This window comes from Pongo abelii, chromosome 8, assembly GCF_028885655.2.
Source record: "Pongo abelii isolate AG06213 chromosome 8, NHGRI_mPonAbe1-v2.0_pri, whole genome shotgun sequence".
NCBI classification, from domain to species: domain Eukaryota; kingdom Metazoa; phylum Chordata; class Mammalia; order Primates; family Hominidae; genus Pongo; species Pongo abelii.
Window position 1 is genome coordinate 134,263,568 of NC_071993.2, and position 14,381 is coordinate 134,277,948.

The 14,381-nt window shown below is 45.4% G+C and overlaps 2 protein-coding genes across 8 annotated transcripts in view; one reads left to right on the forward strand and one right to left on the reverse strand.

The window, feature by feature from the left end:
* Positions 1 to 14,381, forward strand: part of DOCK1 (dedicator of cytokinesis 1) — a 547,152-nt gene that overhangs the window by 265,094 nt on the left and 267,677 nt on the right. The window lies entirely within an intron of this gene.
* INSYN2A (inhibitory synaptic factor 2A) overlaps positions 1 to 14,381 on the reverse strand; it is a 68,168-nt gene that overhangs the window by 43,483 nt on the left and 10,304 nt on the right. For 2 of the 4 annotated variants that reach the window (XM_009245926.4, XM_009245925.4), the window contains exon 2: positions 3,471 to 4,659. In XM_009245926.4, the coding sequence (XP_009244201.1) occupies positions 3,471 to 4,654 (1,184 nt within the window). In that variant the 5' untranslated portion in view covers positions 4,655 to 4,659. Of the gene's footprint in view, positions 1 to 3,470; positions 5,397 to 7,221; positions 7,315 to 14,381 lie in introns of those variants that run through there. The other 2 variants (XM_054523056.2, XM_063727811.1) reach the window with 2 other exon arrangements.

Genomic DNA, 14,381 nt, shown 5'->3' on the forward strand with positions numbered 1-14,381 from the left:
GCTCTGTTGCCCAGGCTGGAGTGCAGTGGCGTGATCTTGGCCCACTGCAACCTCCACCTCCCGGGTTCAAGCAGTTCTCCTGCCTCAGCCTCTGGAGTAGCTGGGATTACAGGTGACCGCCACCACGCCCGACTAATGTTTGTATTTTTTAGTAGAGATGGGGTTTCACCATGTTGGCCAGATTGGTCTCAAACTCCTGACCTCAAGTGATCCACTTGCCTTGGCCTCCCAAAGTGCTGGGATTACAGGCATGATCCACCGTGCCCGGCCTCCATTGATATTTTAACTTGGTCATTGAGTTCATTGTCCTATCATATAATAACTATGTATCATGTACACAAAGCAGAGTGCATTTTCCTGTTTTCTTTTTGGTTTTGTTTTTCTTTTAAACCATGAGATGCAACTAAAATACCTACTTCCCAGTTCAGATCTGGTACATAAAGTAAGCCGTGTGAATCTCTCGTTCTAAAGTCCTAGAACTTACCCTTCAAGGGATTGGTTGGGTGCTCAGTGGAGCAGAGTGTTACATTTTTAGGATTTCATGAGATTGAAATTGGCCACGGTAGCAGTATTTACACCATGGAAATCAGCAGATGCTACTTCCCTTCCCTCCAGAGCCTGTTGTTCCAGATGTCCCAGCCCAGTGCTGGCTGCCACTGCTCACAGCTGTCACTCCTGGGACTCTGTGCTGTACCCAGGGTCTGGGAAGGGATGGAGAATGAGCTTGCATCTTATCTGCCTGTCTCTGAGGCTGCAGTCCTCTCCTATGTTCTGACATGGAGAAGACGGGTGGGAAATTTGAATTTCAGCCAAATTAACGACACTGGGGCATTGAGCAAGAGGGGGCCCCATAAGGTGGCCTTGAATTTTGGAACCACTTGATTCTTTGCTATCTGAGTCCAGAGGGCTGACAGAGAGGAGGAAATGAATGTTCCCAGGAACACAACAGAGACCTGCCTTTCTACCTTCCACCGTGAGCTTGTGCTGGCAGCGACTGAACTAGGATTGATTTTAAAGTAAAACCATCCTTTGTCTTGATTTAAGGTGCCCAAGTCCTCACATGCTTAAGAACCAGGCACTGTGCCATGTTCTGGGATACCGGAGTGAAGGACATTTCATGATGATGGAAATGTTCCATAGCTGCACTGTCTTATGTATGTGGCTATTGAGCATTTGAAATGTGACTGCTGTGACTGTGAATTTTCAATTGTCATTGAGTTTGAATTTCAATAGCCATGTGCAGCTAGTGGCCACTGTATTGGACAGAGCAGCTCCAGAGTTTCAGGGACAGTCTTATGTGGCAGCCTGTGTGCCAGGCATACAGGGGATGCATTCATCACATTAGACGCCCACAAGACCACTAAGTCCTCCCCAGGCCCCTGCTCCAGCATTGCTGGCCAGCAAGATCAACACTCATGCCACTAGCGGACATCTACCCATTCAGACACACCTGCCACTAGGCTGAACACATTAGAAGGTCACCCCATGTCATTCCATCCCCTGTCTGCAGGACAGACAGTGATCTCAACTTACAGGTGAAGAAAGAAGGCACAGAGACATACAGCCCTTGCCCAAGCCCTCAGTGCCAGATTCCTACCCAGACATGTCTTAGTAAACTTAGAACCACACTGCTAGATGGATGGCATCTCAGAGAACCCTGAGGATCTTATTTAAAGCAGTCTTCCATACTTGTTCTAAGAGGGGTGTAAGAAGGAGCTCCCATATATCGTACGGTTTTCCTTTCTTGTGTTCGTGGGTGTTCAGCCCTCTCAGGTTCTTCTTTGGGCACACACCCCTGTGAGTATGCACATTAGTGTACATATTTCATTTTACACCATTTGGTGAACTTTATTTCACCAAAGATGTTGGCATCTTTCTCTTTTGCTGTCTGGTTTAATTCACTACCAACTATATCAACGTCAGTGATTGGGTCACTGTTTGACCTTTTAATTTTTTTGCAGGAATGTGGACTACTGATCAGTAAATCGCTGGTCTCCCCCACCCCACCCCCGATGAGTGTTGCTTTTGGATCTGTACTGATGGAAATGGGATGAAAATGGAGATGTAAACCCAAGATTGAACAAGGCCTTTTGGAAATATTATATGGTGTTAGATTACCTATGAATCTACTGTTAAGATTTTTGTACATTTGGCTGGCAATCCTTTTTGCTTAAGAGCATCAAGTTGTAGACAGGCCTCCTGCACCAAGCTGGAGCAGCCAGAGCCAAGGGCAGGACCTGCCCCAGCCTCTCCGCTGCTGGAGCTGGGCCTTTTGCCTCAGCCTCCACCTTAAGGCAGGAGGTGTTTCCTCCCCATTCTTTGCAGTCAGCAAACTGTCTAACTCAGCCACAGCAATCCTCTTAAGGAAACTTTGTGCCCAGGTGGTTTTCTGTCCTGGAAACACATTACTTGGCTTATTTCAGGCTGGCTTCTAGCTTGTTAAACCCAGGGCTCAGGGCTCGCAGAGTGAAGGGTGCACATCACATGAGGCAACAGGGCGCTGCCTCCGATGTCACCTCCATTACACAGGCTGGCAGGAACACAGACACTTTCAAGGGGCAATGGGCAAGAGAGGTCTCGGCAATCCAGGCGAAGTCCAATAACCCCCGGACCCAGAGTAGAACAGGCTGCTTTGTATCAGCTGAGCACATGCCAGCCTGTAGGAGGCTTCTGCACTGGGGAGCTCAAGAACTAAAGCCCCACCTTTAGGTCATTTGTTTTTAAAGATGCTCCTGCACAGTTTAAACTTCAAAAGATGAACTGCAACCTGGTCTTATCAACGCAATAAAGTACTGGCCGTGAAGGTAGTATCATTCTTTCTGCAGCCCCACTGGACACATAGGGCAGCCCGTGGGGAAGGGCATCTGTCTCCTAATCATATACAGTCAGGACTGGTCTCACGATGCCCATTGCTTCTTTGAGTTCCAGGTACAGAATGGAAAACACACTGTCTATGATGTAAAGCCTTGTACAGTCCTGAATACCAATATTATTTCAATTATTATAAGCAAGTCAGCATTTACTTTTCCAAATGTCACATGAAATTTCCTTTCTCTTCCTAATATGATTCCTAAGCGGCCTGTGGCCTCTTCTCTTCTTAATATGATTCTATTCTTATTTAGAATAGATATTTTGGACTGGCATATGTTATTATACATTATCAATATCATAAACCTTTAGCCCTAGCAGAATAAAAGGAAAAGTCTATCAATTCATTCTGAGCATAGGTATGGTTTGAACTCAAGGCCAGAAAGATGAACATTAACCAGAAAGTGTATCGTGCAGGATGCAGTGAAGTCTAGTATCATAAAATAATCTGTGACCCCTTGGAGCCCGCCACGCCCTTAGACTATGACCTGTTTACAGAAATGCTGGCTTTAGTCTCATTACAGACTTGGGTTTGGGGCTACAGATGTACCCTGCGGTGATGAGCCTGCATAGCTTCCTAAGACATGGGTGAACATACATACCCTTCCCGATGGGCCTCTCCTTTTTCCAACTCCTGAATGACCCCCAAGAGCACTTTGATGGTTTCTTGGCTTGAACTGATCAAGTTCTCCATCATCTGAAGTTGTGCTTTGAGGTCGACCACTTCCGTATGAGGCACGATTTGTTGGCATTCTTCACCAGCAGCAACCGCTGTGGGACTAGGCTGGTTCCCCAGCCCCGGCGGGGTGTGAGTCTGCGAGGGCTGCTCACTACATTCGGGGGACAGGCACTGCATCGGGGGTGAGCAGGCCAGGGCAGTTTCCGAGGGCGCCTGGAGCCCGTTGAGATGTGTGGCTCTCCTCCGCTCCTCATCTGCCGGGCAGAGTGACCACTGGCTGGCGGCCGCAGAGTTTGACAAACCAGGCTCGGGGGCCCTGGCACTGAGGGCAGGTGCATAAATGGTGGCAACCTCCGTTTTAAACACCCTCGTGAGGGCAGGTGGAGCGGGCTCCTCGGAGTTTGGCCTCCCCCGGTCCTGCTTGGCCCTCCCGAGCAGCTGGTAATCGGGCTCTTCGGATGGGGGCCGAGTGGAGTTTTGGAGCGCAGCTTCTCCATAGCTGAGCGGCTCCGGGCTTTTACAGGGCTCTGTGCAGTTGACCCCCAAAGGCTGGTCCACTGTGTTCATGTGTTCATTAGAATGGAAAACCAAGGCTGTGGTCTTGTGCACCCGCCCTGCGCCACATGGCCGGGCCTCCTCCATGGGTCCAGCCTCGTTCTTCTCTTTAGCATCTGTTAGAAACCCATTGTTTTGGCTTTTAAAGGGATCTGCAGCTGGGAGGCTTTTGAGGTTCCCCTTTTTGCGGTCCAGAGGGAACGTCTGGTAACACTTCTTAAGGTCAGGCGAGGTCTGCACGCCTGTGCTCTTGGTGACGTTGGGGATGGACCTGCGTGCGGGCACTGTCATGTATTTGCGATAGGCTGCTCTGCAGGACACGGGCTTGGCCTCCCGCTTCTCCCCCAGCTGGCCCGAGGACAGCTGTGTGTCCCTCTGCTCATTCTGTGCCTCGCAGATATCCTTAAATCGCACCTGCAGGGCTTTGTTCCGTTTTTTAATCTGCCGGTTGGGGTCCAGGGCATATTTCATCTCCAGGGCTAGGCAGGCAGCGGGTTCCACTTCACTCTCCGACGTTGTGAGTATGCATTTGCCGGTGTCCTTACTGACCATGGTTCCTGCATTCAGAAACAGCAACAGAGGTGTCAGTGGGACAGAAATACACACGCAAGCACCGGCCGCACAAACTTTTAGCCACCACGACGACTGCCTGTTTCCTAATTATATTTAAGCAGGTGAGGTCGGCCTTTATGTTAAGGAAAATCACACGGGCTGAGAGTCGCTGGCAGCACAGCTTGAAATGCTTCTCAGATATTAAAGCCTGCTTGCTTTTCCAGGTGGGATACACTCGCTTTTTCTTTTGATAGTAATGCATGTTTCCCCATTAGACAAACCTGTTTTACTACATTCATCAAGAAACCCAATGATGCTGCCTCTTCTGCTTTGCAAATTATCTTTTCACACGCGTGACTCCCCTTCTTAGGCAGATGGTTTACCAAGTGCTACTTATTTGGTTTGCGTTTTGACTATTTTTTGAGGATGACGTCATTAATCTATTGCTGGAATCTGGGAGAGCTGCTGTTTTAAAGACTTACTGGAGCTGCTACGTCTTGAGCAGATAAATGTGGAGAGCCCTCCGAGGAGGAACGGAAAGAAATCTATTTGTGTGAGCCATTATGGATTCCGTGGGAGAGTTGGCCGTGCTCCTGGGTGGGAACCATAAAGGAGAAGTCGTCGAGGGGTGGTCACTTCTCATGGGTTAACACCAGCCCTAAAAGGAACGTGGGTTTCCCTGCATCTACAAAGGCCGTGTTTGCAACTCTGTTTATTCCATGGAGAGGGGTACTGGAAAATAATTCTTAAAAAAAAAAATAAAAGAAATTACTCATTCTAGAATCAAGTTTTGTGTTTTGATCACAACCTCCAAAAATGAAAACAACGGTGGTGGTTTCAGTACTTAAATTCTGAAAGCAAATAAAACTATGAGGCTTTATGTTAATCATGCAAATTCATCCTGGGCTGAATTATTAAATGCAGCTAAAAAGATGCAGGTGGCCAGTGACTCCTCTCGGGGAATACCAGTGGGGTAAAATGCCTTCACTTTATTAGGCAGATTCACAGCTGCTTATTGCACAGGGAGGAACTTATTTGATGGTTGCACTTAAAGCAAGAAAATAGAGTTAAGTATGTTGTTTGTGAGTGAGGCTTCGCCTTTTCCCCCCCTTGTGTTTGAGAAGAAAACAGTCAAACGGAAGGCACCGAGGGTGTACAGGGCCTGAGTGGCTGAAGCCGAGTGCCCAGAGAGGCAAGGTCATAGACATGGGCCCGTGAGAGCTGCACAAAAACAGACTTCGTCCACGTTGCCCCCAGCCCGGCTGCCGACAGACCTTGTGCCCTATCCTGGGGTAGTCTGAAAAACCAGCCCAGAGACCTGTGGCAGCACTCATTGGAAAATGCCACAAGAACTATGACATGCACAGCATGGCCACTGCTTCTGGAGTGAGGTGGTTCGAGTGCCAGATGCTCTGCTCGTCCACATACAGAATGCCTTGCTTACAAATGTTCCTGAACGTCAAGGCTACACTTCCCATTTCAAGGAGGATACCAGGGTGCAGAGATGTTGCATCACTTTTCAGTGTCACACAGGAAATAAGCAGCGCAGGCAGGAGCAGGACCCTCCTACTTTAGTGGACCTCTGAATCCATGCTGTTCCTCATAGACCCAGCTGTCTGACAGACAGAGGCGTGACCCCTCCCCACATCCTTAGCCCTTACTGAGTTAGCATGACAGGCCGAGGTGCACGGTGGTTCCGTAAAGGGGAAGAAGAGACAACTTCACAGCCCCCATCTAAAAAGTAAGTGACATGACTGGCCCTCTGTTAAAGTGACCTCTATGTCTCAAGCCAGCCTGGTCCTGTCACCTTGCTAGTCTCCACTGCTGTTCACTGGATGAAAGAGTGAAGGAATCAAATTCTTCATACATTATGCCATGAACAACTAACAGGTAATCATGTATAAGAACAACAACAACAAAAAAACAATCTCTGCAGCATTTGATTTAGATGGGACCAGAGTTTCTAAATCCTGGCACTACTGGTATTTCAGGATGGATCATTTGCTGTTGGAGGGGCTGTGCTGTGTGGCGCAGGGTGGTCAGCGGTCCCTGGCTTCTCCCCACTGAAGAAGTAGCACCGCTCCCTCCCAGTGTGACAACTAGAAATGTCTCCAGCCATTACCAGATGAGCCCGGGAGCAGAGTCTTGCCTGGCAGAGAACCGCTGCATTAGCCCTTGCACCTCTGGATGCCTCGGGCTCTTGTTCGATTATCCTATAGCATGTCCTGAAAGGCAAGGCTTGCGTAGACAGCAGAGGAAGTCCTTGGTGCTTTACTAGGTGCTGGGGATATTTGGAGATTGCTGCAATTTGAAACTTGAAAACTGGGCAGTTTTAGAGAAGAGAGAAAAGGCAAGAAACAGACTGGAGATGCACCAATATCTTGGCTCCGTTTGGGATGGCTAGATGATAGGTGGAAGGAGGGACAAGGCGTGCCTGCTCAAGAGAAAGCATCGATGGCTTTTAGAGATTCTTATCCCAGCAGGTTAAACAGATGCACACAAGACAGCTTGGTGTGGGGGACAGTATGGGTGGCAGTGGGGATGGAATAAGAAAATTAAATCTTAACCTTCACTCTGATCTCCTATTCATTCTTTAACTGCCTTTGTTGTCCAGGTATGTCAGAACGTATTGTGCCGTCATTCTGCAGAAGACCTTCATACTAGGGAAAATTTGAAAGAGAGAGCATTTTTACAAAAAGCAATTTACTAGTAATTTTTCAGCCTTTTCCCTGCTACTTCTGAAAAATGTGTGTCTGAATAAGTTTGTCCTGCCATGCTATTCATCATCACCATTTGCTAGGGACTGCACTGAAATAATTTTCTTACATCAGTTGGCTGGGGTAAGAAACATTCTAGGCCTTGGACCCAACCATCAAACTAATACAACAAATCAGAAGAATTAATTGCTGGTGGCCAAATAATAATAAAAAATTCTAAGCTCTTCTCCGTTTTATAGAGAGTTGCTAGTACATAAAAATCATTTTGTTGTTAGTAAAAAAATGATGGTAATACTTAGGATTTTTAATCACTTTAGTTTGTTATTGCTGACTTAAAAAAAAACAGTAATAGTAATTGAGTTGTTCTTATTCTCTGATAGGGAAAACACCAAGGAATTTTTGTGGCTGGTTTATTTTGGCTTCAAATGAGGTTATGAGTTCTTTATGATGGCTGGATGACATTTTCTAAAGCTTTAAAATTGAATTTCTGGACATTAAGAATTACTAAGGTGGACACATCTTTTCGGGGTGTTCATTTGCTCTTTATTGGGGGTGGAGGGTAAGGCTTACAGTGATTACCATTAAGACAATGATTTTGTTATGAAAGGAAATGGGGCATTCCTCAGAGGACTGTCCCTAAGACAAGTGGAACCTTCTCCCACACTACTTCATTCATCATTCCTTCATGCATTTATTCAGCAAGTGAATGTACGTACGTTACAGTGTAGCATTAACATTCAGTAAGCATGCAGTTAAGTGCTTCTATGTGCTAATCAAATGTCAGCATTCCCCTATGCATAGCAGTTGTGTTTTCTAGATTTGATCCTCATCATATCCTTACAAGGCAGCCACTATTGATGTCCTCGTACTGCAGATTGAGAAACCGAGGCACACGATTTTGGGGTTTTTTTGCAACTTGCTCAGAGTCACAGGGCTAGTGGGCCACACCCATTGAAACAGCTGAATCCGTTTCAATCACATGCCCTAACCCACTACCCCTGCTCAAGGAACTCTGTAACTTGAAGTGATCCATGATAAACTTGAAAACATCAAACAACTGAAACGCATCTGAGCAATGTCCTTGTCTTGTTCCCACAGTGTATCTGGGTGCCGGTTAGGCAAGGACATCCAGGTAGTTCCAGTAACACAGTGGGTGTTGGAGCACTGAGTGAATATTGCGTTGAATTCTGGACTGAGCATGAAGTCGCAATTGGATTCTTCATGATGGTTTGCCTTGGCTGGGTCACCCTAGAGAACCATGGACTCTGGTTCGGGGAGCTAATCTCTTGGCTGTAAAGCAGCAGGAGTTCATAAAGTTTATTTTTTGTAAGAAAATTGTGTTTTAGAATTCACTGTACTGTGCTGTCTTGGGGTGAAAATGGCTAGTCATGGTTGTGCCTGTTTGGCTCGAGAGAGCTAGATGTCGAGGAGCTGCTTGGAATATAAATGTCTTAATTACCCTCAAATTCAATTTCATAATCAAATGTGAGTTGTAAATATATAAACCCTGCATTTTTAGATTAGTGACGGAGAACCATCTCTGCATGCTGCTTTAAATTAATGACTGATATGAAAATGTGCATTCCAACTTAAATAAGTGAAAAATGGAAGCAACTAAATGACTACCAATAGGTAAACAGTTAAGTAAATTATGGTTTACATTCACTCTGGGCGGCCATTAAAAGGATAATTGTAGAGATTATTTAGTATCATAGAAAAACACTTACGAAATAATGTTAAGTGAAACAAAGTAATCTACAAATTATACTGGAAAAAAATGAACAAAAACGGTCATCGTTTTGGTATTAAGACAGCACATTCGGAGAGATTTATTTTTCCTTCTGTTTTCCAATTTGGGGAGAATGGAGGGAAGTACAGTGTCGTTCTGGTTTTGCCAATGAAAATAACACAAGGTAAAATCCAATCCACACCTGAAGCAGGCCTCTGGAAGGCATAACCACTAGTATCAGAATAAGAAAAACCCAGAAATGATGAGATGGTGGTATAAGTAGTTTGTCAAAGGTCATCTTTTATTGTTTTGAGGGAGCCCTGATAAAGAATGAAAATGAATTTCAAGTGTGTATATGTACGTATATATGCATAGGTATATTCGTGCCTGCATATGTATTTAGCTATGTATAGTTAAGTGTTTAGCAGAAGATATGTCAATATTTGAGCAAACATACTGTAAGGAAGGAAGTTAACATCTGTTTTAATTAGAAATAAAACGGATTCAATAGTCTGAAGGCAATTTTGTGGGGTTCCATCAGCTGCCAAGAGAAACTCTCCATTGGATTCTGTCCATTCTTAAAATGTCCATGCTGATTTGCAGGTTTGCGGTTTGACCCTGTGATGGGATTTGTGGGGGAAGATGCAGGCAGCTGCCAGTCTGACCGAGACACCTCCCAGGGCCCAGCAATCCCCGCATATAGTAAGATAGCTAGGCAAGCAGTCTGATGAGTGCCACAAGGGATTGTATGAAATTATGGGTTTTCCTAGTGGCTTTCTCACTGTTCAGACACCTTGGAGTCAAAGATGCTGGCGGGGATTCAAGATGAACTGGGTCAGCATTTTCTTCCATATGCCAAGGGGGTGCCTGAACATGAGGCTACTCAGAACGGGAGAATGGTGAAAATGAACATCCCATTCTTCACCACCGGCTTCCACCGGAAGGGGAGGTAAAATAGAACCTCACTCACTCAATGAAGTCACTCACGTTGTGAAATAGTTAACTTAGAGACCTGTTTCATAGGTGCCAACTGAGTCTTCAGAACTGGAAGTCCTCTTTTCCTCGGGGCAAAGCCAGCTGCCATAGATGGTGGACTGTGTCTTAGATTCATTATCCGGTTTAATTTTCTTTATATAGTGAAATGTTATTTTTTCCCCTATATTTGTTGTTTTCTGCAGAGGTCACTGATGAGGACCAAAAAGGAGTGACTAGATGAATTCAGACACCCTTGTGTGACTGAGCCATGCGTGAGGAACTGTTTTCTTGCAGAACTATGGCTCCTTGGAGGAAACACAGAGATGGCACGCCCCGTTCCCTCGATGTGTAGAATATTGCAGTGAAGCCTCTGTCATTAAGAACTGATGACCACCCAGTCCAAAGCAGGGAAAAGGGGCACTCCCGGAGGTTAAATGTAGGCATCGAGGCAGAAGAAAACCTATCTTAGGTGCAGCCCCCACTCGTGCGTATCTGCGATTTTAGAGAACACTCTTAACGAACAAAAAACCTATGGTTAGTTGCTTTAGCCGCATAATGTAAACCACACAGGCTCACACTGGCCTACTTCGGGGAGTGAGAACAAAGGAGGGGAAGCATGCATGCTTGGGGTTTGGTGCTCATGTTTTAAAAGAACCAGGGAATGGCCCTCTTAAATGGTCCAGACTTTTAATTTATGTTTCACTACCCAGTTCTTTGATTTTTCAGCTTATGTTGATGTTAACCTTTGCTCATCCTGTGTAAATGGAATCTACATTCGTAGAAATGAATTACCAAAATTTTATGATGTTGGTGAAAATCAACTGGAAAATATGCCTCCTTGAAATGAGACATTATGTCAATGTAAAAAAAATTTTATTTGCAGCAGTTAGCTATACCAGCTAATAATGGCCAAAAGGAGTTCAGTACAGTTGGTTCCAACAACTCACCAAAATCACCTGTGAGATTGGTAAAAGGAACTAATTCTCCTGACTCCCCCTTTCCCATCATCATGACAGTGACAGAGTATGAGACAGGAGGGCTGTGCTTTGAACACAGCTCATGAGTACCTTTAGTTAGGACAGCAAGTGTCCCACTGACCCCGGAGGCTTCCTGGTGATGAAGCAACAATCAGCTGGTAGTTTGGGGCCCATCAGAGGCGGGAGTTGGCAGGACACAGAAGAGATGGTCTCCCTTTTTTAGACTTAATGGGAATCTCACTCACAGGAAAACACAAAGATACATACTAGAATGTACTTGGGGAGTGCTTTGCCTTCCTGATTATGCTGAATCTTTTTTTTTTTTTTAACTAAACAGCACGTTTTGACTCATGATTTATCTGAAACTAAAACTAGGACATTGATTTTTCCTCCCTAAAAAGACATATCAAAGGAGTCTGTTTTCCCTGCCACTTCCCAGTCTTATTTGAGGATACCCTATTGGAACACTCAGGGCAGGATATCTGCTTGGAGGTAACGGTCACTACAATGGAAGTCATTTAGAGTTGAAGATGCAATCTGTCTTCCTGGTGAGGCCATGGGAATGCCCATCAACTCAACCGTCAGAATGGATCCCTCTTGTATTTTCATCGTAGTGTGAAAATACCACGATGTTTCCTTGGTTTGGCCAAATCCTAAACTTTGCATGGTCTTCGGTTCACTGCAGAGGTAGCTGTGCCAGGAAGAAAAGGAAACTTGAGCATTTCTTGTAATGAGCTTCTATTCCTAAGCTGATAGCCAAATGTAGAGAAAATAACCTGCCGTTGGGGTCCATGTACACAATCCTAACCGAAGTCTGCAGAAAGAGTTAGTGCTTGTAATCTTCTCAGCCCTCATACAGTTTGCAGTCCATGGCCTAGTCTGAAAAGACTGTCTTGGTTTGAGTGAGCTATTCATTGCAAGTGTGCACACAGCGAAGTTTTAGCATTCATAACACAAAATGTCATTTTGTTGGGGGGTGGTGAAGAGAAGAGAAAATAAACAAAAGGTCTATATATTGTATATTTTATTCCTTAAAAATAAAATAAATATAAATATAAATATAAATAAAATCTATCTCTTAGCAATCCTGGTGTTACTCTGCCAGGTTAGTTGGTTGTTTAATTTTTTCCTTGACCAGCAGCTGTTGTGAACCTCTGTCTTCTCTGTGCATGATAATAAGTAGCTACTTTTTAAAAACATGAAACCATATCCTTCCCTCACAAAGTTTCATCTAATGTCTTCGAAGGTTTATCTCTTTGTGCATGAAAAGCTTGGCAGTGTCTCTGGTAATCTGGAGGAGGAGGACTCAGTGGTCTTTCTTGGGACACGATGTAATGCCTGAGACCCAAGGGTGGCCTGGACTAAACCCAGCAACACAGCTACTGTGCTTACCCCAGCTGAGCTTGGAGCAAAAGACACTCCATGTTAAAGGCAGGACTGGACTTGGTTTGCATCGGTGTCACGAGACCCATCTCCAACTTAGTAGATTCTTTCAGTATTTTTATGCTGAAGGCTTCCAACAAGTGCTGCCAACGGCTTGCTTAATTCATTCCCCAGTCTAATCCCCCAAATCAGTCGTCACCATGCCCTATTCATTTTTGTTTTTCCTTCCTGTTGCTTCTCCTACTGATTTCTTCCCTTTAGTTCCACACTGTTCCCACCCTGATCTTGGCCTTCATAACTCTCCTGCCCTCAGCTCTCCATCCCCCATGCCCCACCCCCGTCCCCCGTCCTGCAGTTCCTGTTAGTCTTGGCTTCAAGTCACGTCGCTTCTCTCTGCATATACCTGGATACATCCCAGTTGGTAGCACTTCCAAAGAGGCTATTATTATAAGATCATCTATACTTTTTCCTACCTCCTCATCTTTCTGGATTTCTCCTGGCTACTCAGAAATGCTCCATCTGCTGACTTCCATTAAGCCATTTCCTGCACTGTCTCCTGAACACACCATGGTCAGTCTCTACTTTGTGTCTTCACTTCCACAGGTTCATTTTCCAGGACCACGCCCTGGTCCTCCTTCCTCATGGATAGTCTGTGTTTGGTGGTCTAGATCTAGTCTTATCTTCTATGCCTTCTCCAGTCCTTATCTGTCACCTTCATTTACTCACTGAACAGTGTCTGCATGCCTAGGGGGACCTAGGCACCATACTGGATGCTGGGCACACAGGAAAAAACAAGGCATACTCTTTGGCAGTGTCTAGTCCAGCAGGGGAGGGACACGTTGATGGCTGACACCAGTCCACTGTGCACAGGACCATGTAAGAAGAGGGAAGTACTGAGAGTGCTCCCTGGGGAGTCAGGGTAGGCTCCACCTGAGAGATGTGCAAGAGCAGGCCTGAAGGATGCTCACTTTGCTGTGCTATGTGTCGGTTTTCTCTCCTTAACACAAATGTAAGTGTTCTGTGGAGTAGGTCCCTCTAAGCACCATCTTCCTCCACTGCTCAGTCATCCTTCTTTACTTACTGGTTTAAGAATCTTAACACTGGCCAGGCGCGGTGGCTCATGCCTGTAATCCCAGCACTTAGGGAGGCTGAGGTGGGCGGATCACAAGGTCAGGAGATCCAGACCATCCTGGCCAACATGGTGAATCCTGTCTCTACTAAAAATACAAAAATTAGCTGGGCATGGTGGTGCGTGCCTGTAATCCCAGCTACTTGGGAGGCTGAGGCAGGAGAATCGCTTGAACCAGGGAGTGGGAGGTTGCAGTGAGCTGAGTTTGCACCACTGCACTCCAGCAAGAGAATCTTAACACTGTACATCACAGTATCCTTAGAGCTGGGGCCTAAGCTGAGGTATGGCAAGAAGACTTAGGATGAGTGTACAATATTAGTGGCTTCCAAGGAGTCTTTCTACATTATCTGGATCCTCAGATTAGGTAGAACCTGGCTGTATAATGAAACATGAGTAGGAATTAGAGAAGTGGAAAGGAGAAGGGATAGAGTTTTATTCGTTGAGGTAAAACCATATCCAGAGATTTTTATCTTCTGAACTTTGGCATAACTACCTTGAGTGGTTGTCGTACAAATGTTTCCGGTGCTGACGGGAGAGAAGGAGATAGCACACACACTCACAAAAATGAGTAGATGGCACAGAAATGGTACAGGTTCTGTATTTAATCATGCAGTATATTGGGGCTCCATACTGTTGTAGAAAATGTGACTTGGTAGGAATTATCAGAAGGCTTGTTCTTACATTACTCAACTTTCTTCTTGGGTACTCCCAAGATATGGTAGTGGCAAAATAAATTGAGTTTAATGAAAAAATCTCCATAGCTTGGAATAACAATGTCTTAGAGCATGGCAGCTTTCCTAAGCTCAGTTGTCTAATC